Source organism: Sus scrofa, chromosome 5 (genome assembly GCF_000003025.6).
Source record: "Sus scrofa isolate TJ Tabasco breed Duroc chromosome 5, Sscrofa11.1, whole genome shotgun sequence".
NCBI classification, from domain to species: domain Eukaryota; kingdom Metazoa; phylum Chordata; class Mammalia; order Artiodactyla; family Suidae; genus Sus; species Sus scrofa.
Window position 1 is genome coordinate 70452014 of NC_010447.5, and position 25375 is coordinate 70477388.

The window sequence follows — 25375 nt, forward strand, 5'->3', positions numbered from 1 at the left end:
ATAAATATTCTGCATGCGAGAGGGCAAATCTCTTGAGCAATCCATGTCATCTTCTCCATATTTGTATTAATCCTTTCCTCTTTTGGGTCAGAAGAGATAGTTCTCGCTTTATGTTATTCTTTTTTCATTAATTCTTTCCATAGTGTTGGTAAGTGGTATATTAAGGGTGGGGCGTGAACTCCCAAGTACATAAGCAGTAGGAGGTACATTGTCTACAGATAACTTAAAAACAATAATGTAATCTACTAATACACAGTCTGCAGTTTAGCATCACCATATACTAGCAGTTCTAAGCAATGTCAGCAATAAACTCTCCACCCTACCACAAGCCACTCTTATTTGCTTTACTCTTTCTCCTTCCCCTGGCCCCCAAGCTTTCAACCACCCAAAAGAAAGAAACTATTTTAGACATAGTGTGCCTAAAAGTGCACACTCTGGTCATGAAACATAACTAAGAAGGTGCCTAGTACAAAATTGATGGTCAATATTTTGGCTAAATTAGCACCGGTTCGATGATAAAACATACATGCAATTCTTTTGAGTTTGAAATGTATAGCTGTGAAAAAAAATCTGAAAAATGACATAAGCTGGCAATTAAATCACAATCTTATAGGCTATATATATCTGAGCATCTCCAGAATTCTCCAGCATGTGTTTCATATTTAAAATTTATATTATTTATAATATTTAAATAATTATTTATAAAATTATAAAATAAGTTATATTTTTTTTTTTTTTTTTTTTTTTTTTTTTTTTTTTTTTTTTTTTTTTTTTTTTTTTTTTTTTTTTTTTTTTTTTTTTTTTTTTATTTATAAAATAAGTTATATTTTATAATTTATTTAAAATTATATCTCTAATTTTAAAAATCAGAATCAAGCATTAACAAAATAGTGTTTATGAGTCTTAACACTTCCAAAAGTTTCTTTTTACAATCATAGCTTAGATGAGCTTACTTTAGATATGATAATGTTTTATGTGAATTCATTTAAGTAAGGCAGAATGGCTTTATTTTTATTAGATTTATCCCCATTCAGCACTGCAGGGTTTGGCTCTCCACACATTTTTTGATGAATGCAAAACGCTTGGGTGCCACAACAAATAGCATTATATAAAATCCTAGACATGAATATTGCATTATCAAATGAGAAACTGGATTAGGAAAAAAACTTACAGTGTTGCATGTTCTGGCAAGATGTGCTCCCTGAGGCAACATATCCAATATAATGCCACCAATTTTATAAAACTAAGGCAAAAATGATGCACTGTCATTGCACTTGTTTCAAGTATTTTTAAAGAAAAAAATTTATGAGGCTTGTTAACAATGGCACTTACTGATGTTCATTTCACCTTTAAAATAAGTATATTAAAAAGCCCACTTTGAGCATTTACAATGAGCCTTTAGCCTATATAATAGGTAGGAAGCTTCTATTTTTCTTCTAAGACTTTTTACTTGGAGTGGAATGTAAATCTTTTATCTATAATTTCATACAAATTTTAGAATAAGTGCCAAGAGTTTGGGCTGAAATTGACTAGAATGAAAGGAACAATCTGGCATTGTCCTCCAAAAAGGATTTTTGAACTACAAAAAAATGACTTTTATTGACTTGATAAATTTGATTATGTCTTTTCTCCATGTCCCTGATTATTAGGACATTTACCACAACAATATGATGATGATCAAATGAGAAAAGACATACTAGAACCTTAAACAAATTCAGATTATTCAGAAAAATGATTTATTAATGATTCATTAATAAACACCCTAGCATTTATATAGGGTATATATGCCATTTAACCCACACAGTCACTCTGTGAGATAGCATTATTATTTTTATTTCTATTTCATAGAAATGGAAACAGGGTATGCTAGCAGGAGACAGATCTAGGATTTGAACTAGGCAGTTAACATCAGAACCCAAATTCTTGGCCACTGTTATGCACTGCCTTAATTATCAGCAGCCACTTCTTTGCAACCAACCTGATTTTGGCCAAACATTTACGTCTTATTTTGATTCTTTTCCAGTACTTGCCCCCTTTAGGGCCTCTCTATTATCTCCTCTCATATTCCCTTTATGTTAATATGAGAGGAAAATAAGCAGTTCATGCTTTTAATCTTGATCTTGCCTTTCCTCCAAGTCACTAAAACCCAGATATAGGGTTGAGATAATTGCTGGCAGAGGTAACACAAAATCATTTTTACTTATCCCAGAAAGCCTGGTCTGTTTTGTTTGGTGATTGTAGAATGAGGCATGGAAAGAGAAAGGTCACAAAATGATAACACCTGGCATAGACAGACATGGGGTTTGTAAACCAGTTAACTAAATTGTCACACTCTTTGTTTAAAATTCCTATTTGTTTACAATGTTTCATTATGCTAAGAGATTTGGGAAAAAGTGTGGAAAGTCAGGATTAAAATGGCTTTCTAATTAATCTATATTTATTCAGCGGTTACTTTACGTTCAGCTCTATAAAATATTTTTAGATTGCCAGTCTCTTTGAGGAGACAAGTCATACACATGAACAACTGAAATGACACCGGGGAAACTAGCAACCACTGCATATAAGTGGTAGGGACTTCAGAGGCTTACTGGGACCAGCTAGATAAGATTTGGGGCTTTCTTCAGAGGAAGAAAATGACAGTCTGTAGGCCTGCAAGTTTCAAATACACTCTATCTTCTAACAAAAGTGTAGAGACTACAGTTCCAGATTAACGTGGCATTCTGGTTGCTTAAGGGTACTCGGTGTGCGCAAGAAGCTGAGACCTATTTTCCCCACTCATCTGCCCGCAAAATAAATATGAAAACTTTATAGGTATTTCATGACTGGTCATGGTAGTGGTAGAATGAAGAGTTTCAGGAAGACCTTAGGGACACAGAGGACTGAAAGGCAGACAAAACCAAACCGAAATTTATGATTCTGCCCTTCTGCCCTCAGTGTGCGCCGCTGGGAATACAGAAATAGGCATTTTCCAAATCTGTAAAGGTTAGTAAACCCATTTCACAAAGATAATTATAAAAATTATGATGCTACCCTAAAGGAGTATTTAGATTTTACAACATCTCTGATTTTAAATGAATCTGACATTGGCCTTACCAATGATAACTGGGATATTTAATGTCTGACATTAAGGATTACTGGATAAACATCTTTGGTTGCCTATTATACCTGACTTTTAACATTAAAATTCTTTCTTAATAAGTAAAGAGAAATAAAAGAACCACCGGGAAAATGTACATGGTATGATTAAAAATAATAATCCCAGAGTTTCCGTCGTGGCTCAGTGGTTAAAAATCCGACTAGGAACCATGAGGTTGTGGGTTCGATCCCTGGCCTTGCTCAGTGGGTTAAGCGTCTGGTGTTGCCCTGAGCTGTGGTGTAGTTTGCAGATGGTGGCTCGGATCCTGCGTTGTTATGGCTGTGGTGTAGGCTGGCGGCTACAGCTCCGATTAGACCCCTAGCCTGGGATCCTCCATATGCAGCGGGAGCAGCCCTAGAAAAGGCAAAAAGACCAAAAAAAAAAAAAAAAAATCCCAGTCAACAATCCAGAAGAGGCAATCTATTTTTTTTTTTTATCCACAGTGAGACATCCTTTGTGGATATTAAATATATTTAGAAAATAAAACTCTTTAAGACTTCAAGTCATAAAATACATCTCATGCTCCAGGAAAAGCATGGTGTTGTTTAGCAAATAATAAATAAAAAGAAAGAAAGAAAAGAAAAAAAGAAGGCCTAAAAATTAGATTTTTATTTCACAGAATATTTGCATAAAAATTGGACCTTGGCTGATAGCAAAGGCATCTCACCTGCTCACTGTGTACCTCAATCCTGTCTACTGCAGCTAAACACAGTATGATAGGAATTGAGACAATGAACATAAAGGAACAAGCTAACAACATGCTTTCTTGGAGTTCCCATTGTGGCTCAGTGGTTAACGAATCCGACGAGGAACCATGAAGTTTCGGGTTTGATCCCTGGCCCTGCTCAGTGGGTTAAGCATCCGGCATATGGAGGTTCCCCTAGCCTGGGAACCTCCATATGTCGTGGAAGTGGCCCCCAAAATGGCAAAAGACAAAAACAAAACAACAGCAACAAAAAAAATGCCTTCTTAAACAATCAAGGTTATATTTTCAGGTGAATATCTACATAAATAATGACTAAAGCAATTAGAAAATCCAATACTGAGAATTCTATCTATAAAGAATTCTTTTGAAGGGGAAAATGTTAAAATAATATGAAAACAATTTTGTTTAATATTTAAATGTGTTCATTCTTAACTGCATAATTTTTGCTTGGGTTCATGAGAAAACAAATAATATCTTCATAATTTTCTATGCAATAATCTTTTATGAGATGAAACAAGACGAGAGATTAAAGTGCAATTCAAGAATTTCCTTCTAATCACAGTCTGTTAATCTTACATACTCCACATCAGTCACCTGTTTTGCCCCTTGTCTATACTCATGCTCCCATATGTTGTCCAGTGGAAAGAAAATACTTTAAACAATTAACGTAGAGAAAAAAATGCATGCGGGAAAACCCACTTTATTTTAGATAGCCCACAGCTAGCCAGTGTCGATTTAATTGCTCCCATTCATATATTACGTGATAATATTTCACTTTTTTGGAAAACCTTAGTTTTACCTGTGACTTATGGTTCAGCATAAGCAAAACTCAATAATAGTTTCTCCTAGAGACTAGAATTTGCTGAGTAGGTTCCTGAATTGACACCACCCAAATTAGCAATAATGATGCTGACCCAAGTGAGCAACAAAACAATCCACAAATATGAGTAACAAATGCTGAGATCTTGGTGTTTTAAGTTAAAAGTGAGTAGTTACTATGATTTATTATAAAAGCAGAGCTGAATTTAACGCATGGTTACATCACTTTGGAAATATTTTTATTTGAAAATATGATAGGACATCTCTTAAAAAAACTAAACCTGATAACTCCACAAATCTTCAAATGGTTATGACCTCCAAAATACTACTTTGGGTTGCTTAGTTGATTGCAACCCAAAGTGTTAGTTTATTTTATTGGGCTTCTTCGATGTGATCATAGGGCAAAAGGCAAGGTCAGATTAAGAAGGTCCTCTTTATAGATTTCCTATTGATTTTTTAAAAATATATTTACTGAAATATTTATAATACCTGTAATTATATTTTCACATTGGTCTTCATGTTCTCCATTTCAAATTGCTGGGATTTATTATTTTCATATCAATAGAGATTTTTAAGAAAGATGAGAACATAAAACTCTATTTCTATTTGTTTTTTTTGGCCTCGCCTGTGACATGTGGACGTTCTCAGCTCAGGGACTAAACCTAAGCCACAGCAGTGACTTGTGCTGCTGCATTGACAATGCTGGATCCTTAACCCGCTGTGCCACAAGAGAACTCCTCTCATTTCTTATAATTAGAGTGCATCTAGAATTCTATGAAGTAAAAATCCAAATCAATCCCCACAACTCACAGTTAAATAAAGTTAAAATCTTCACAAACACCTAATAGTAAAATTCTTAGATATTCTGCATGCTGAAGCATCACTTTCCCTTGGGCTATGTAAATTAAACTATTTTTGACCACCAGCAATGAGATGGTAAATACTCATTATACAAAGACTGAAAGTTTAAAGTATGACAAAGTAAATGAACATTATCTTTAGAAAAAGAGAAAATTATCAATGTGAAGTTACTCATGAGAAAAAGAGGTAGATGGAGAAAGGAGGTGAGCAGAAGGGAAAACAAGCCCAATGGAGAGATGGGTAGAATTAATTCCCAGGAGGCATTTAGCTGTCAGCAGATGTCAGCTATTATTACAGGCAAATTAAACCATATAGTAAATTGATAGGTGAGAGTATGTTTTCTGTAGAAATATAAACTTCAATATTAAATAACTTCAGAGTGAAGGAAAATAAATATCATGAAAGTCATGAACTAGGTAGATGCCAACTATTACATTTAGAACAGGAGTTCCCGTCGTGGTGCAGTGGTTAACGAATCTGACTAGGAACCATGAGGTTGCGGGTTCGGTCCCTGCCCTTGTTCAGTGGGTTGACGATCTGGCGTTGCCGTGAGCTGTGGTGTAGGTTGCAGACGCGGCTCGGATCCCGCGTTGCTGTGGCTCTGGCTTAGGCTGGCAGCTACAGCTCTGATTAGACCCCTAGCCTGGGAACCTCCATATGCCGCAGGAGTGGCCCAAAAAATGGCAAAAAGACAAAAAAAAAAAAAAAGAACAGATACGTAATGGGGTCCTGCTTTACAGCACAAGAACTGTATATGGTCTCTTGGATTAAAACATGATGGAAGATGGTATAAAAAAAAGAATGTGTGAATACATGTATATATATATGTATGTATGTATAGTGGGGTCACTTAGCTGTACAGAGAAATTGAAGAAACACTGTAAATCAACTATACTTTAATTAAAAAAATGAACCAAAAAAAAGTCATGGGAAAAAAACTAAGGAGATTCATGTATATTACAGGAAACTGAAGTAATTAGGAGTGTCATGTATATGAAATGATTCAGACTATCATGATAAAGCCAGCTCTCATCATATTATTCATAAAAATCAGAATTTAAATTTTGTGCCAACTGCTTAAAACAAGTCTTTAAGAGCAAAGACACAAATACACAATACAATAATGATTTTGCTTTTTGATTGGATTCCATCATCAAAAGGGACAATATATGAATCACTCTGTATAATAAATGTTACAAATAATGAATGATAGGTACATGTACATTTTAGAATATTTAAAAGATATATACATTTATTACATGTAGCTTCATATAAAAATGTACTCCATGTAGGAATTTTTCATGTTCTTTTCAGATAGTATGATTATATATAAATTAATATATGTCCAGTTAGATTATATATAATTTCCACTCTATTTCTCCAGGGCCTGTTTGTAAATGGGTTCTTATCAAAGTCTTGGGAAGCCAGGATTGGAACAAAGTGTACTTCATAGGTTGGGGCTCCACTGATACATGACTTCTGTCAGAAAAACGTCACTAACATTTCTTCCAGCATAGGAAGTGCTATAAGCAGAACATGTGGAAGCCGAATCCCCTCTCCCCTCAAACCTTGGAGATTGTAAGCAGTATAAAAAAGACAATTGCCAAGAATGTTATTGCTTTAGATATTGTAGAAACCTAGCTGGCCTAATTAGCTCTGAGATCCTCAAAAGGAGAATGTGAACCACCAGTAACAGTGGTAATAGACTCTGAAAATGTTTTTCTTACTGATAGACTAACATCAAAATATTACTAGATTTGTACCGCTAACAACACATTTCTTACACACACACACACACACACACACACACACAACAACAACAACAAGACATCTGCTTCAAATGCTCGCAAAGTAAAACCAAAGGACAAGCAAAACAAACAAACAAACAAAAACTGGAAGTAACTTTTAATATTTTAAAACTTCAAATCACCATTTCGACATGCAAATTATAGCCAGATATATCAAGCACTTTTTTGAAAGTTTATAAAGAGCATGCTAAGAGACGTCCATGGTCTTAACATGTTTCTTTATCAATGATTATCTGGAGCTACTGAGCTTATTTATACAGGAATCTATTTTTTTTTATGACAAATTCAACTTTCCAGGTTCTCATCTTCTAAAGCTAAAAATATGCACGGAATTAGGAATCCTAAGAAGAGGTGGCAAATATTTTTCCTATTTAGTACATTTCCTTTAACTCTATTGAAACATTACCCTGTAGCTTCCACGTATACGTATCCAAGTGGTGGGTTTCAAGATGCCCATATATAGTAAAGATTTTCGATTTGGGCAAGTATAGCTTTTGTTTGTTTCCTTAACACAGAGCAAAAAGGAGGTAAACCCTCTCTTTTGGGGAAAACTATCTTTGTTCCTTAGGCCCTTCTCATCCTCTCATCCACTCTTTGGCCTGATAACACTCTAATGATGAATAAGTATTAGCAAAATAAACTGCTTAATCACAAATAGGATGAGGTTTACAAAATGATTTCTCTGAGTTCTGTTGTCATGAAGTCACTAAACACATTCAAACTTGCCTCTCACCATTGCTTACGCAATGAAACAATTTCAAGGAATGACTTACCCTCCCTTAATATAGTCAAGGAATGAAACTTCTGTTTCTACCAAGAAAGAGAGTAAGGTGACCTGAAAAGGAAAAAAGAGAAGAAAAATAAGGCAGAATTACCTGCTAGTACTAACTGAAACCTCAGATGGACTTCTTCCATTAAGAGACAAAATCGTATTTCCAGCATTTTGAAAATCAATAAAGATGTTATTCTTCATTAAAATTTGCTAGGACTGATTGTTCTTACACTTAAAATTATCAGAAGAAAAGGGGCCAAAAAATTAAGTGCTCCTTTCTATGACCCGTTTACTTCCTTTGAAGAACAACATGGAAATTATCTACAAGGACACTCCGTTACTTTCCATTTCAGATAAAAAGATGAGAGGGAGTTGGAAAATGGTTAAACCTAAAAAGTCAAAGTCAGGAGCTAGACAGTATAAAACGAAATGTGTTTTTGTCATGGTCTTGTAATGAGACCATCTAATATTTTAAACGTCTTGCTGTGTAAAAATCTTCAAGAGAAAACTTGAGGAGAACTTAGACTTATTCTCCCAAGGAGAGTTAATCTTAGGATAACACTTTCTGTATATTTGTTATCTAAATAGGATGATTTGGTGTTTCACAATTTCTGTATCCTTTCATCTTTGCACTTTCCACAGAGTTATACATTTTAATGGACTATAAACAAATATTTTCACATCTCACAAAACAAGTCTTAGTCAAGTGTAGCCTATAAGGAGTACGGTATTTTTTATTACAACTGGAACTTTTTCAGGTCTGCTTGATTCTCTCTAGGGTGATTTCATTGAACAAAAATTTATAACAAAATTTCATCTTTTCCCAGAGGCCATTCAGCCACTAAAACAACTTGAAGGGAGTTAGGTCATTATATCCTATAAGGTATCCTCCACTGCAACCATTTATATATATAGCAAGTTAATTTTTAAATTAACTTCAGTTTATAAGTTCAGTTTTTAGTTACTTCTTTTGATACAAAATGCCACATGTACATATATATAATTAATTTATTTGAATACTTATAACATAAAATTTGACTTACTGTTCCTGAATTAGTGTATTTCTTCTTTTTCCCTTTCTTTTTGGGATTTATCACCTTAAAGAACAGATAAAACAAATTACAATGTCAGGTTTTATGCTGAAATATTTTTAAAATGTGTAGTCCAACCTGGTGCCTTCACTTCTTATGTATTTATTCACTTACAAATGCCTTTATTATGACTCCTAGATAATCAGCCAAAACTTCTATGCAAAAGTTACCAGTCATCATCTTTTTAAAAAATTTTTTTTTCAATAATATTCTTCTCAGTCACTTTATGGATTGATTAGCCTCCCCAAAGGCATCTTCTTAATACGAGGGAGACCTTTAATATTCAAGGTCCAAATAACAGTGACTGCTTTATAATAAATAAAATATATCCAAGAGATATAACATTTTCATTAGATTAAATACACTAACATGATACATCACCCAAATATGTGAGTATTTAAGGGCTCTACTTACTGCTTTACAACAGTAGAAACTTCTATCAGACATATAATAATGTGTAAAAACTTGGAGTCCTCCAGGGACCTGGTGGGAACCATACCCATCCACAAACCTACTAATAGGCTGACTGACCCACTGTGCACCCTGAAAGGAACCTTGGCACAGGACTACCCTACTAAACAAGTACTGGAGGTAGTCTCATCTATCCAGCAACCAGGCATAATCCTCACTCACCTGAACCCCTAGTAACAAGCACACCAACCTTCTTTAGAAATAGCGACAGCCTTAAAACTAGATGCGGTTTTGAAGACAGTTCTATCAGCCCAAGGAAACTACTAGGAAAAGGTCCTTACCTGCCAAAACCAGTCTGTAGAATAGTAGGAGGCTTTTAAAAGCTTAGGCATATTGCTGGGGATCTAGAAGGCCAAGTGCTTGTGCAGGATTGTGTGCATGGCAAGAAGGACTTCAGGAAGCCCTAATCCTTCATCTTTGGTTTACTTTGAGTCTCTTTTTAAATAGTAAGTGAAAGCCAGGGTAGAATTTTACACTTGGAGCATGTAAGAAGTGCACCAATATACACACATCTCTGTCAAACCATGTGTTTTGACCACTAGCTAACCAGGCACAGATTGCAGTGGCCCACACAGCAAAGAAAACAGAGTTGAAAAGAATTACTCCAGGAAAGTCACTAAACAAACAGCAATATCAACAAATCCTGGGGAAGGCAGGGGATCTGATCTCCAGCACTATTATATTTTTAAAAAATTTCCAGCCTTCAACAACAACCAAAAAAATAAAAGACATACATAGAAACAAGAAAGTGTGGCTCATATATAGAAAAATGCGATCAATAGAAACCATCCCCACAAACTTGTAGATATGGGATTTATTTATTTAATAAATTCTTTAAATCAGCTATTTTAAATATATTTAAAGAATGAAGAATGTTATATACAAAGAATTAAATTGTGAAACAATGTCTCACCAAGTAGGAAAATCAATAAGTACATCAAAGTTATAAAAAAGAACCAAAGGAAATCCTCAAATTAAAAAGGACTGTAACAAATGAAAAATTCGCTAGAGAGATTTAATAGAGTATTTGAGCTGGCAGAAGAAATCATCAGTGATCTTGAAGATTAGTCAATCTAAATTTCCTAATTCAAGAAACAAAAAGAAAAAAGAAAAATATGAAGAGAGTCTAAGAGACCTGTGGGACACAATCAAGCATAACACACACATACACACATGCACACATACAAACACACACACATATTGGGAGTACCAAAAAGAGAAGAGACAGAGAAAGGGACATGAAGAATATCTGAAGTAATTGTGGCTGAAAATTTCCATGGTTGCCTCAACAAAACTGAATCCCTTATATGTGTGCACAAAATGAAGTTTCTAATGTATTAGCCCAAGGGCTAGCTATCAACTGAAATTCTAAAACTACATATACATAATGCATAATGGTCTCCCACATTTTCTATGGACTGATCTATTTTATTGATAATATTAATAAGAAGAATATATCTATATTTGAAGTTATGGCACAGATCTCCATGCAGGGTATTTAATAAGAAATAACTGTTACTAAGCTTCTTTGTCATCTTATCAGATGTGACACAAATCTTCTCATTAGGCAAGCTTTGTTGGATAGGAGAGAGCCAAAGAGAAAGAAGACATAAAAGGTAAGGAAACTCAAAGTAATTGATCTCTGGAGGGTATGTGATGAGTGGAGTAAAGGAGTTCGAAGTACAAGAAGGACTAGTATGTGTGTCTTGTTCCTCCTCAGCCTAGAGGTACAGAGATAAAACAAACATCTATAATTACAATCTGTCTTATATTCCTTTCATGGTCTGTTTAGAGCCTTCATATTCTGTTCTTGAAAGACCCAGATAGAAAAATTGATCCATTACTCCGACTCATTCTTTGCCAGGGAGGCTTTCTTGGGCTGCGTTTGTCCACCTCCATCTCTAGAACATCTCATAGTCCACTAAGTACAATATTACATATAGCAACTATCAAGAACATTTTAAATAATATGTTTCATAGGTTTGTCTCTCCATTAGATAGTGAAATTTTCATTCATCTCTGTATCCCTGGGGCCAAATATAGATGATGAAAATAGAAGTCATGTTATAAATATTTTATTCATAAATTAATAAATGAATGAATGCATGGAATACACTGCTTTTGTCTTAGAAGGGAAGGATATTCCTTCACTCTTAGCTTAAAAGAAGTCAATTTTAGTATCAATTAGTGTTGCTCTGGCAGGAAAGAGTTATCATTATTAACAAAATAATGACATATTTTCCTTTGCTATTGATACATATTAAATTTAAAAAATCATAGAGAATATACAGATAACTTAGCTCAAGAATTAACAATGCTAAAAAAAACCATATGCTCAACACTTATCTGGTAGTTAACTGGCAAGGTAAGTTTAAGGCAGAAATAACTAGTTTGTTTGCTTTAGTAAGTAGTAATTTTTTTTTTTTCTTTTTGTCTTTTTAGGGCTACACCCATGGTATATGGAGGTTCTCAGGCTAGGGGTCTAATGGGAGCTACAGCCACTGGCCCACACCACAGCCACAGCAACGCGGGATCCAGCGACCTACACCACAGCTCATGGCAACGCTGGATCCTTAACCCACTGAGCAAGGCCAGGGATCGAACCTGTATCCTCATGGATACTAGTCGGGTTCGTTAACTGCTGAGCCACAACAGGAACTCCCCTATAACTTGTATGTCTTTAATATCTGAATCATACTTTCTCATTCCTTTCAGTGTTCATCTAAAAAAACAGTTAAGATGCTCAAACACATTAAGCAAAAAACAGCTCACTGGGAGTTCCTGCCATTGTGCAGTGGGTTAAGAATCTAGCTGCAGTGGCTTGGGTTGCTGTGGAGGCATGAGTTTGAGTTCTGGCCCTGTGCAACAGGTTAAAGGATTCAACATTGCTGCAGCTATGGTGTAGCTTGCAGCTGCAGCTAAGATTTAATCTCTAGCCCAGGAACTTCCATATGCTGTGGGTGTAGCCATAAAAAACAAAACAAAACAACTCATTATATAACACCATGCTGCCACAAATAAAACACATATTTTCCTCTTATTATTAAAAAAGGATTGAAGGGGAAGTTGGTAGGAAGACAAAACTGAAGCTGAAGCTCAGGAAAAATAAACTTGCATCCACATTAAATGTTTTTAAAATAAAATGTTTCATAGGCAAGAATTTTTAAATCATTCAAAATAGATTCAAAAGACCATGTGACTTGAAGAGAATTATTATCATTTAATCTCAGAAACCACTAAGTTTAAGATTTAACATTCTTACATACACTGGTACTTAGTCAACCTTTGGCAATTGTCCTTTGCAAAAGTATATACTTTAAAGGCATAATTTTACTCATTTCAGAAGAAAATAATAATAAAACTCCTCTTACCTCATATACATTGAATTGTGACTGCCCTCTAGAAAGTTCCCTATAGCTTGTTGTAAATTCGCCAATGAAATCATGACTAAAATTGAGAGAAAAAAATATACATAGTATTAACTTTCATATATTTGTTAATAACATTCAAAACTTTAGAAATATATAGTTTATTCATGAAAAGATGTTTGATATTACTATGAACATAACTCAACATAATTAAAAGACTGATGCATAATTTCATTCTTTAATCCAAAATTACATATTCCCCAAATTACATTTTAATATTCAAATAATATTTAATTTACCCTATCAATGTTAATATTTCAAATAGGTATATTCATTTTAATAACTCATCTCAAAAGTATTCCATCATATATGCCATCCACATAATTTACTATTAATTAGGATGAAAGTTTAGGACATTCAAAAATTTATTATCCATATCAATAATTGCAAATATACAAATCTTAAAACTTTCCTATGAGCAGGATGTAGGAGGACACTATGTTTAAAAGGGTATCCCACATTAACACGGATGACAGTCACCAAGCCTTATAATAATTTAAAAGTGCATTGCTGATATCAAACATGGTTGTTCTGAATTTCTTCACCTTAAAGCTATCATCACTGCCTTCTCAGAAAGCAAGCTTCTAAGGTGCCTTATCAATTTAGATGTGGAAGAGTAAGGATTGAGAAAGCAGGTGTTAGTTCTCACTATAAAATCCTTATCAACGTGATAACTGAGACTGACTTGTGCAACTGTCAAATACATATGCCTTCAGCAGTTTAGAGAGAACTTGTATTCTACTACTCTGCACTCATTTAATGGCCAACATTAGACTGAACAGACGCTGCTGAGAAATAAACATAAGATGCTGGTATTTGGTGCAATGGTGAAATGTAATGCATCAGATGAAGAACATAAAGATTATAGGAGCTGAAGTAATATAACAAACACAGGGGATGTCCTTGCTGCTATTTGTATCACAGAATTTAAGCTTGGCTCATTTGCTTTGCAAATACGAGGTGCTTGTTAGCATAAAAATGGATATTTCTCCCAAATTCCAGGCAAGTTTATGCTTAACTGTGAGTCACTAAAATCCATAAACCTTCCATAGACCTGAAGAATGATAACAAGCGACAGACAAATGGTGACTAGCCAACCAAACTACTGATTTCCAAAGTTGGGATTTCAAAGAAAAAACCAACTGCCATTAATTTTAGTAGAGATTTTACAATAAAATTTTTTTTTTAATTAAGATACAACTCATTTAGGTATCTGGCCTCCCAGTTCTCCTTTATCTTAAAGATGTTGTACACATATAACAATAGTCTATATAAGTGCATTCCTCTTTAGCCCAGTATTCCCTTGACCTCTTCTAGATTTAACTTTTTTTTTTTTTTTTTTGGTCTTTTTCCTTTTCTAGGGCCACTCGCTGGCATATGGAGGTTCCCAGGCTAGGGGTCTAATCAGAGCTGTAGCTGCCAGCCTACACCACAGCCACAGCAACACAGGATCCGAGCCTCGTCTGCAACCTACACCACAACTCATGGTAACGTCAGATCCTTAACCCACTGAGCAAGGCCAGGGATCGAACCCGCAACCTCATGGTTCCTAGTCGGATTCGTTAACCACTGAGCCATGACGGGAACTCCCTAGATTTAACTTTCAGAAGCAGATCTACACACATGAAAATAGTAAAAAGAAACAAGATTGAAGACTGTGATAAATATATTTGTATTTGTGAATCCAAACCTCAGTACTCACTCTTTCAAGTTACATGGGGAAAACTACAAAACAGTTCTTCAGTGCTACATATTTCTTATATATAAAATAAGTCCTCTGACCTTCGGAAGTGCAAGCTTATAATCATATCTTACAAACTTTAGAAATCTTAAAAACTCTGAGTTATGGAGATTCTGTTTGGATCTAGCCTCCTCCATTGCTATATGTGTTTCAGATACTGTAAGTAGTAGGTACCAAGAAAAGGTTCAATTAAAGCACTTCAAACACCACACTTTGATACTGATAAGGGTGGACATGTCTTGTATAACCAGAGCTCACCACAGCAGTGGTGGGAATCTAATACAGAAGGCTTAGGAAATGCCTGGATCATGTAAGCCTTCATGGTAGTTTTCTGACTGCATAAAGCCTACCCCTGTTTTGTTAACTGTTTAAATCCAATGTTTAGCTTTATTTTTAATGATAAATTATTGCCACTGAAGATTAATCAAAAACTTGGAGAGAAGCAATAGGTATGTTTTCAATTGCTCAATTGAGACTGAGTAATTATGCAAATACTCAATCACGTGTCAAGAACATGTAACCATCTGGATAAAGCCTGTCCAACAGAGTGACACATCTGGAGCCAAGTGCAATGGTTAGGTATGTTAAACTGCACGTTGACATGCCCATGTTGAAGTCATGGTGGAACTTTTTTGTTGTTTTTGTCTTTTTAGGGCCACACCTGTGGCATATGGAGGTTCCGAGGCTAGGACTGAATCAGTGCTGTAGTGGCTACAGCCATAGCAAAGTGGGATATGAGCCGTGTCTGCGACCTATACCACAGCTCAGGGCAATGTCAGATCCTTAACCCACTGAGTGAGGTCAGGGATTGAACCCATGTCCTCATGGGCGCTAGTCATTCATTTCCACTGAACCACGATGGGAACTCCCATGGTGGAACTTTCTAAGACGTAGTTCTTAGATATTAGCTGTTTTGTTCTTGTGAAATTTGTTACTCTGCAGAGCTGAATGATTAACAATGGGGTTCGATCCTCTTTGGTCTCAATGCAAGGAATCTGTGCTGCTCATTTGTATTTTCTATTCTGAAAAGACCTAGTTTATCATGAAATGGAGATTTTCCCCTCCGAGGTTGGTTGTTAGAGAGCTTAAGCCAAATTAGTGGCCCATCTCTAGCAGGACATGTCTTCATGCCATGCAGTCCTCCGCAAACTTTTCAGATATCTTACTCTTTATTTCCCTTTGCTTCAATTTCCTCACAGTTTATTTTTTATTTTTATTTTGTTTGTCTGGCGCTCCTGCAGCATATGGAGGTTCCCAGGCCAGGGGTGGAATCGGAGCTGTAGCCACCAGCCTACGCCAGAGCCACAGCAACGCGGGATCCAAGCTGCGTCTGCAACCTACACCACAGCTCACGGCAATGCCAGGTCCTCAACCCACTGAGCAAGGCCAGGGACCGAACCTGCAACCTCATGGTTCCTAGTCGGATTCGTTAACCACTGCGCCATGACAGGAACTCCCAATTTCCTCACAGTTTAAATCAGCACGTCTTATATGCATTCCTATAAGCTTCCTTGGATCCTTTTCAGAATAAGACAGAACACAAATGAATGAATGAATGAATGAATGAATGAAATATTTGTCCCCTCCGCCAAATCTTGTCATGATGATTATTTTAATAAAACACTTAATTTGCATGTCATGCAAATGCAATGCCATCCTGTGTTGTAGAGAAGAAAACGTATTAAGTGAGTCACAAATTGTATTTCAGGCTCCAAGACATTTCTGTGAGATAAAGAAAACACATCATTGCATCTATTTAGATCCAGAGAACTGAATGATCAAAAAGAAGGATCGGCAAAAGGTCATAAATATAGGGCAGTGAGTGTCAGTATCAATGAAAGAGTTCAGCCTAGATATAAGGTGCATTATCTCCAGAATACATCTGAAAATCTGAGTGGATCTCAGGTCAATTTTGTTACAGATCTCTTGAAATGCATGGGAATTTTTGTATCTTCCTTTGTAATCTGTTGTTCTTCAAATACTATATATTTTAAGCCATAGATGAGTACTTTAAAGAAAGTATTGAAAAATGGTTTTCACTGATTTATTCTTATAATTATGTTTTTCCCTATCGGCAACTATTACTAGATTATACTAAGATTAAAAGAATGAAAATTAATTTACCTTAATATTCTTATCTGTTCACAACTGACAATACTATTATTAAAATTTTTTTTTCTTTTTATGGCCATACCTGCAGCATATGGAAGTTCCCAGGCTAGGGGCTGAACTGGAGCTACAGCTGCCGGCCTACCCCATGCCACAGCCACAGCAACACTGGATCTGAGCTGCATCTGTGACCTACGCTGCAGCTTGCGGGAAAGCTGGATCCTTAACCCACTGCGTAAGGCCTCACGGACACTATGTCTGGTTCTTAACCTGCCTAGTCACAATGGGAACTCCCATACAACTGTCAATACTATTAATATTGAAACAATTCTCTCTATACAGAGAAATATGATGAAAAGTACTTTGATAATAAATCACAACCAACAATTTCCTTGTGATTCAATAACACTGCTTTGCTATTTCGTGTTAGTTAAATTGTAACTAAAATAATTATTCTATGTAATAAGTCTCAAGGTCTCTGCATTTATAAAGTTTACTCCAGATGTTTGATCTGATTTGTGTCTGTTCACATCTCTAATTTTTTCCCCAAAATTTTTAGTTATTGGTATTATGTTATTTAAAATCTGATGAAATAAACAGATATTGAGAACTGATTAATAGTATCGGTTGTAATTTGGCTCTAAAATACCATATTCCAGTTAAGTGATTAAAATTTTCAACTATTATAATTATTTACATGATCTATTAATAGTGGAAAATGGGTATTGCATATATTCACATTTATTTCTGAAAACCGTAGGCCAGTCCCCCCCTTACTTTTGGCATCTTCTTTCCCTGCATCGCTGATCTTTCACTCTACCACTTAGCTATTACCTCCTCTAAGAAATCTTTCCTGCTTTATGCTTTTTGCTTTCAAAAAAACCCCATTTCTCTCTATCATCACACTTCCTATATTATATAATAGCTGCTGTTTATATATCTCCCCTCTTAGCTTTCAGAACATACTTGAAAGTAAGAAAGATGACAAATTCATCTCAGTATTTTCAGCATCTACTTTAGTGCCAAGTAACCAATGGGCATTACTGAACATTGCAAATATACTCAAGTTAATATCACTGTCATGCTGCAATCTTACCTTGCCAGTAATATGAACAGTTGTGCCTCACATGAACCATATTTAGCGCAAAAGGATGGCACAAGTGCCAAATGTTAGCCATTGCTACTCTATTTCCTTGAAACAAGGGAGGGTAATGCTGACAACTGGTATTTTCCCACAGAAATACACCAAAAGGCATAGAAAAAAAAGAGACACAAAATATTGTCTTTCCTTGGCATTTCCAAATGGTTTTCCTAAAGGCCACCCTGCTTTGGGCACAATGGATGATGCTTATTTTCCAAGCAGTCATTAAATTAATTTGGTACATGTGTACAAATGGCAAATGTGTACTGAATCCACCTCATCCCTTTCTCTGTCATCATGCTGCCTTGAGCAAATCAATCTCTTTGGGGTCCTTAGGTCTTACCCAAACTGGAGGCCATGCCTATTTAACTGTTTTGAAAATGAGCCCAGGCAATACATGTGAATTCTTTCTGTGAAAGGTGTTTATTTCTATTCCTTATAAGACATTACTAAAACACATTTTTCTGATTATTAAGAATATGACTCTAGATACCTATATATGTAGTTTTAAGGAAGCTTTATTCAAAATAACCTGTGTTGATATAATAAGCTTCTGAGTTGATATTTTGGAATTATACATACACTTGTGGCTTGTACTTGTATAAGAATGCTTAATTCGTTAGGCATACCTCTCTTTTGGAGAACGTCGGCATATGACAATGTTTCAGGTATGCATTGAAGGGTGTCTCAAACTTGTAAACAAATTGTATATTAAAGATAACTTTTCTACTTGGGATGCTGAAAAAATTTCAGCACAAAAATTGGCATGATCTTTCCTATGGGAACAACAGTCCTAGATATTATCTTCTTCATCTGTATTTCTTGTTTTTTTTTTTTTTTTTTTTTTTTTTTTTTCTTTTTAGGGCTGCATTCATAGCATATAGAAGTTCCCAGGCTGGGGTTAAATCAGAGATACGGCTGCCTGCCTACATCACAGCAATGTGGGATCCGAACCGCATCTGAGTTCTACACCACAGCTCGTGGCAACGCTGGATCCCTGACCCACTGAGCGAGGCCAGGGATTGAACTTGCATCCTCATGGATACTAGTTAGATTAGTTTCCTCTGTGCCACAACGGGGACTCCATCCTTCATCTGTATTTCAAAGGAATGATTTTCCTCTATCTTGTCTGATACATTCCAGTCTAAGCAAGCGTACCAAGATTTTTGAAAATAACAAGAAATTGAGTGGTCACAGAAGTGACACTTTTAATTGGTGCAGTTATGGTGACTCCCATGGATAGGCTGCATGAAAATGTTCACTGTTTAAAACCTGATTTGTAGAAGAGCAGCAGTGTTTTTCCAGAGGGGACTGAAATCAAGCCACTCATTTCATAACTGCAAGTACAAAGTACCACGGAACTTGTGGTTGCCCATGATCACCACAAAGTCTTTTTAAGTCCAGATAACAACATATAAGCTTTCCCTGATTTTGTCTTTTCTTTTCTTTTTTTCCTTCCTTCTAGTCAAATCTTTTGACTTTGGTACAACTTTTCAGCTTCTGGGAATGTTTTTATTAATAATAGTAGCCTTCATTGATTCTTAAATAATTTTAAGTTTAAATTTCAAAAAAAAAAAAAAATCAAGTATTTTTTTCCTTATAACTTCCTCAAATCCTGATGGAGAATTTCGTTTTCTTTAAAAAGTACAGAAATATGACCTTGAAATATTCCTAGATTATGAGTTGGTCTATCTTAAAACTATATAATTATCACGATTCTTAACTAATTGCCCTAGAAAACACAGATTATAAGCACATTCTGACAAAAGTATTTTTTTCAGAAGTCCTAGTTTGTTGTTACTAGTAGAAAGTATTTATAAAAGATACAAATGAATGTATTCAGGTAGAAGTGATCCTTTATCTCCAGCTTCACTGAAATTTAAGTAATTTCAAAAGGGTCTCATTTTCTTTGCTCCCTCTATAGTACAGATTGCAATACTTCTGTACTATATATATTTGAGAGATATAATCACTCTCAAATATTAACAATTCAGCAGGAGATGTAGGCTAATTTTATGTATTATTCACAACTGCTCCTTGATCCATTTTTAATACAGACAGAATTTTTAAAAGATGTTATATATATATATATATATATATATACATATATATGATTTTCTTTTGTGGTATATATATAAAATTATATATACTAATATATAATGTTACATTTACATAAACACAATTTTAATAAATTTGTATTTCACCTATTATTGTTTAATATATTTTGCTTATTAACTTCATTTTCACTTATTTTTAATCTACACAATGACTTAGACAAACTACATTTTCTGAGAGAAAGGCAATATCAGGTGGTCTATGTATACAGCAAATGGCATAGGCCATAATAAAGGAAATGTTCATATCATATTTAATTCAAAACTGTGTGCCTAGCTACTCCAATTTAAAAAAAATACATGTTATAGACACATCTTAAAAGTGTATTTATAAATTGCATGTGTATCTATTAGACATAATGTAAATTTTAACTACAAATAAAGTCTAATTTTAAAATAATTATCTTCTTTTCTGTTGCCTCAATAAGGTTAATGTACCAAAGTATTGTCAAGCAAAAAAATCCTCATTCAAATTAAAAATTGCCTATCAAATAAAAAGTGTATCATACCTAAAGCCAAAGATTCTTAATATAAGATAATTTTTACCCAGCAATAGTTTCACAAAAGCAATTTAATCCATTGTAAGGTAGGATGGAGTTGCTTTAGCTAGACAGGACTTTTGGATATTTTTTTCTAGGACTGTATGAATTAGAAAGTTAACTGAGAAAATGTCTGAAGTTAAAATCTTCTCCAATTTCATGGATTTTTACATATTTATGTTATCCATGTTACATACTTTTCCTCTGTAATTTCAAAGTGATTGAATTCTAATTTTTAGCTTTAACATTCATCTCTAGAAAGGAAGGTCTGTGAGATTCAGTATCCTGTTCCTAAAGTTTAAACCATCAATTAGTGTTATTTTTTCCAGACTAGTGAGAATAAAAATAATCAGTAATACAATAATAAGCAAAGCAAAACAAAAAAGAAACAGAAGATTTAACATAAAATAATAATAAATTCGATGCTGGCCAAAGGATCAAAGTTTAAAGAAAAAGGGTACTAAATCTCTATTCTTGTGAGTTCTTATTCTTTCTTTGTGGCCAAATTAAATGCAATTCAAGATAATCACTTACTTCCCAACATATTAACAACAGACACCTTTATTCAGGACTTTTTTAAAAAGCACATATAGGAGTTCCCATCGTGGCTCAGTGGTTAACGAATCCGACTAGGAACCATGAGGTTGCAGGTTCCATCCCTGGCCTTACTCAGTGGGTTAAGGATCTGGTGTTGCTGTGAGCTGTGGTGTATATAGGTTGCAGACCCGGCTGGATCCCCTGTTGCTATGGCTCTGGCGTAGGCTGGCAGCTACAGCTCCGATTTGACCCCTAGTAGCCTGGGAACCTCCATATCCCACGGGAGTGGCCCTAGAAAAGGCGAAAAGACAAAAAAAAAAAAAAGCACATATATACCAGTCGTAAGAAGCTAAATTCAATTCATAGTTTAAAAAATTTTATGATAGCTATGCATCATACATTTCTATAAATTGTTCACAAATTGGTGTACTTTCCAGGCTAGTGATCATAGATTAATACTTATTTATGTATTACTTTTTCACTCAAATTTGCCTGAGTCCATAGAAAAATCTTTTTGCTCATCTATCTAGATTTGCTATTACATTGCTAGCTTTGGTTATTCTCTGTAAGCGCTGACTACCACTGCATGCTTTTAAGAGATAATATCATCTTAACTTGTCTTGCCTTCTCACAATGATTAAGACTGAGACACAAGAATTCTATCACTTCTCTAACCAAGGTTCATACTTTAATAAGAAAGCACAAGGGAAAAAAATCTGACAGGAGTAACACACACACACATTTATACAACTCTCAGCTTTAAGGAGCAAAAGCTGGCAAGTTGCACACTACAATCCCCTGCTACTGAAGGTTATTAGGGTCTTTTCAATGGTAAACAATCCCTTCTTTGCCTCTAGGGCATCTTCCACATTCTCTGTGTAGGGACATCTTTTCCTACAGTTGTGTCAGAGCTGCCGACAGCATAAATGTCTCCCCTGCCATCCTTACTTGTGGGGGCGGCTACCAGTCTCCATACTGTCCATTACCTTCCTCCTGACAGACTGAGGGACTGCAACAGGGGTCAACCGCAAATGGTAAGTCACAAAGAGGAGGAGATTAATGTAAATTGCCATTGAAATTCTTTCAAGTATGGGGAAAAATGCACTTTGGAGAGCTTTGATCAGTGTCAAAGTTTCAGATTTAAAAAATGGTGTGTTTACTTGGTACAAAACTATAAATTATTGCTGTTGCAGTTTTTTGGGGGTTTTGTTTGTTTACCTTGGCCCAGCCCACAACATGTGGAAATTCAGGGGTCGGGGATTGAACCTGTATCAAAATAGCGACCCAAGCTCCCCAATGACAATGGTGCATCCTTAGCCCCCCTGAGCCACCAGGGAACTCTGCTGTTGTAGTTTTTAATTAATATGTAACAGATAATTCAAGTCTCGAAACAGTCATCCAAATTGCCTAGACTATTTATCTCAAATAAACCAAATAATTCACAAAATTTATTTTGTGCTGTGTAGATCAGGCATTGTTAGCAATAAATGCATGTTTTATAAATTTAAAAAATGATCATTGTACTTTGGCAAAATTTCACATTTAAAGCTGACAGATTTACTATAATCCTTGACATAAATCTTATTTGGCAGTTCAGAACTTGCAAATTTGAAAGAATTTCTGCCACTGAAATTGTGTGCTTATTTTTCTATTAATATATTTTACATTAATATAAAACAATTACTTATCACCATTCAAGATCTATATTTTAAAAAATTTATTTTTTTAAATTTATTTTTTCGTTATTTCCCCCAACACACTAAGATCTTTTTGAATACCTATATCATTACTCTTTCCACTCCTTTACATATTATTTTCTTATACTACTTATGAAGAAATAAAATTTTTAGGTATTTTGAAAAGCTTTAATAATTCTTTATATATTTTTGGGTGATAGAACTTTTGCGATAGTGGTTTTAACAATGTAAATATATTTAAAGTATTAAAATATGAAAATAACACACTTCATAAAGTATTTTTTATGAGAAGCTTTAATAAATTAATATATTTTTAACCATAAGAGTCTCCAGGAGGCTATGAAGCAAAATTTCAGAATACCTGAGTTTACAAGAGATATATGTCTAAGATATTAATCAACATTGAAAGTGCTGAGTAAGTATTCAGGTTGCTTACATGGGTAATATACCTTTTGTAGAAGCTCTACCTTCATAATAAACATAGTAGGAGACTTTTCCCTAAAGTCCATCCCAAAACCTGTGAATTTTCTTGTGGAAATGAAAGAAATATTCATGCAACCCCATAAATATAAATGTTTGCTTACTGACTCTACCTTTGGGTTCTACTGACTCTACCTAAATCATTAGGCTTTTAAGTAAAATTTTTCACCCCTCAAAATCATAAAGATATATATTTCAAAAATATATTTTCTTGGAGTTCCCATCGTGGTTCAGTGGTTAATGAATCCGACTAGGAACCATGAGGTTGCGGGTTCGATCCCTGGCCTTGCTTAGTGGGTTAAGGATCTGGTGTTGCCGTGAGCTGTGGTGTAGGTTGCAGATGCAGCTCGGATCCCTCGTTGCTGTGGCTGTGGCTGTGGCTGTGGTGTAGCCAGCGGCTACAGCTCTGATGAGACCTAGGAACCTCCATGTGCCACAGAAGCGGCCCTAGAAATGGCAAAAATACTACATACATATACATACATATAGTATATATATATGTATATATATACATACATACATACATACATACATTTTTTTCTTACTCATTTCAAAAGAAAAAAGTTGAGTTGATTAATTTGAGTTGTTCTGAACAGAACACCAGGGATTTGTTTTGGGTTCTTGGAAGAAAGGTACTGTCTTGGAAATTGGCCCTAAGTGCAGCCCTGATCTCAATGTACGTCAAAATTGATTTGAGAGATTAAAGCACAAATTTATAATACATACATCCATTGGCTTGTCTGTTTAAACTACAATATATGCAAACATACTAGATTGTAACCTGAAGTACATATATGGCCTACTCTTCCTACATACTGGATATCTTATTCCACACATATAAGAAAAATAACAATAAAGAACTATTTAGAGAGCGAGGACTTGAAATGGGTATTATCATTGTGTAGGATGTAAAGATAAGACCAGTTTTCTATAGACATAAAGAAGTGTTCCAATTTTGAATTCATTTTAAACATAAACCACAGGGAAAACCACACATCAGAAAATTCTTCTCTTGTTTTTATGTTTATTCTGCTCTACCTATAAAATCACAAATTGAGGCCAAAAAATATAACTTGGCAAGTATTATATCTTTATTCCAGAGTCATAATAATAGATTAATATTAGTAAACCAAGCAACTTAAGTATCATAGTCTATTTCTTGTACTTATACATGTTTATAAATTTTTATTTCAAGTGTATACCAATCTCGAGATTTAGAAGATTGCTTTTTGGAAAAAATTGCCAATAATTCTGCAACACCCTTAGCATAGCATATACAATTGTAAATAATAAATGTCACTGTATTATAAATATAATTGACTTGAAATCTAAAACTAAGAATCCAGATTATTTTGACTTCCTTAGAAACAATATACAATTAATATTAATCATAAGGAAAACTGTGATACCAAAAAAATATAGTTCTTTTGAAAGACTTTATTTACTAGTTAGTCAGAATAGAGTTACTCAGTACTCCCTCTAACTGAAACTTATTGCTAAACAACTACATTTAATCTGTTTGAATATGCATAGAGAATAAATAAGAAAAATGCAAAACAATTATCAGATGTTCTTTGATGTGTCAAATTCAGTGCAAGGACAAAGATATAAATTTTATGTGGTGTTAACATAATATTAAGATGTTTCTAATTTTTAGTGTGGACTCTGATATCTGGCTTAAACTATAATGCAGAAATGATTCAAAATATTATTTTTTTGTTTGTTTGGTCTTTTTGTCTTTTTAAGGCCGCACCCGTGGCATATGGGAATTCCCAGGCTAGGGGTCTAATCGGAGCTGTTGCTGCCGGCCTACGCCAGAGCCACAGCAACACAGGATCTGAGCTGTGTCTGCAACCTATACCACAGCTCATGGCAATGCCAGATCCTTAACCCACTGAGAGAGGCCAGGGATCAAACCCACAACC

At 34.8% G+C, this 25375-nt stretch overlaps 1 protein-coding gene across 3 annotated transcripts in view; it reads right to left on the reverse strand.

Moving 5' to 3' along the window:
- The window catches only part of CPNE8 (copine 8), a 268360-nt gene that overhangs the window by 60160 nt on the left and 182825 nt on the right, over positions 1-25375 (reverse strand). For all 3 annotated transcript variants that reach the window (XM_021092523.1, XM_013997926.2, XM_021092524.1), the window contains 3 exons: positions 13036-13111; positions 9146-9199; positions 8104-8165 (listed from right to left, as the gene is read on the reverse strand). In XM_021092523.1, the coding sequence (XP_020948182.1) occupies positions 8104-8165; positions 9146-9199; positions 13036-13111 (192 nt within the window). The remainder of the gene's footprint in view (positions 1-8103; positions 8166-9145; positions 9200-13035; positions 13112-25375) is intronic.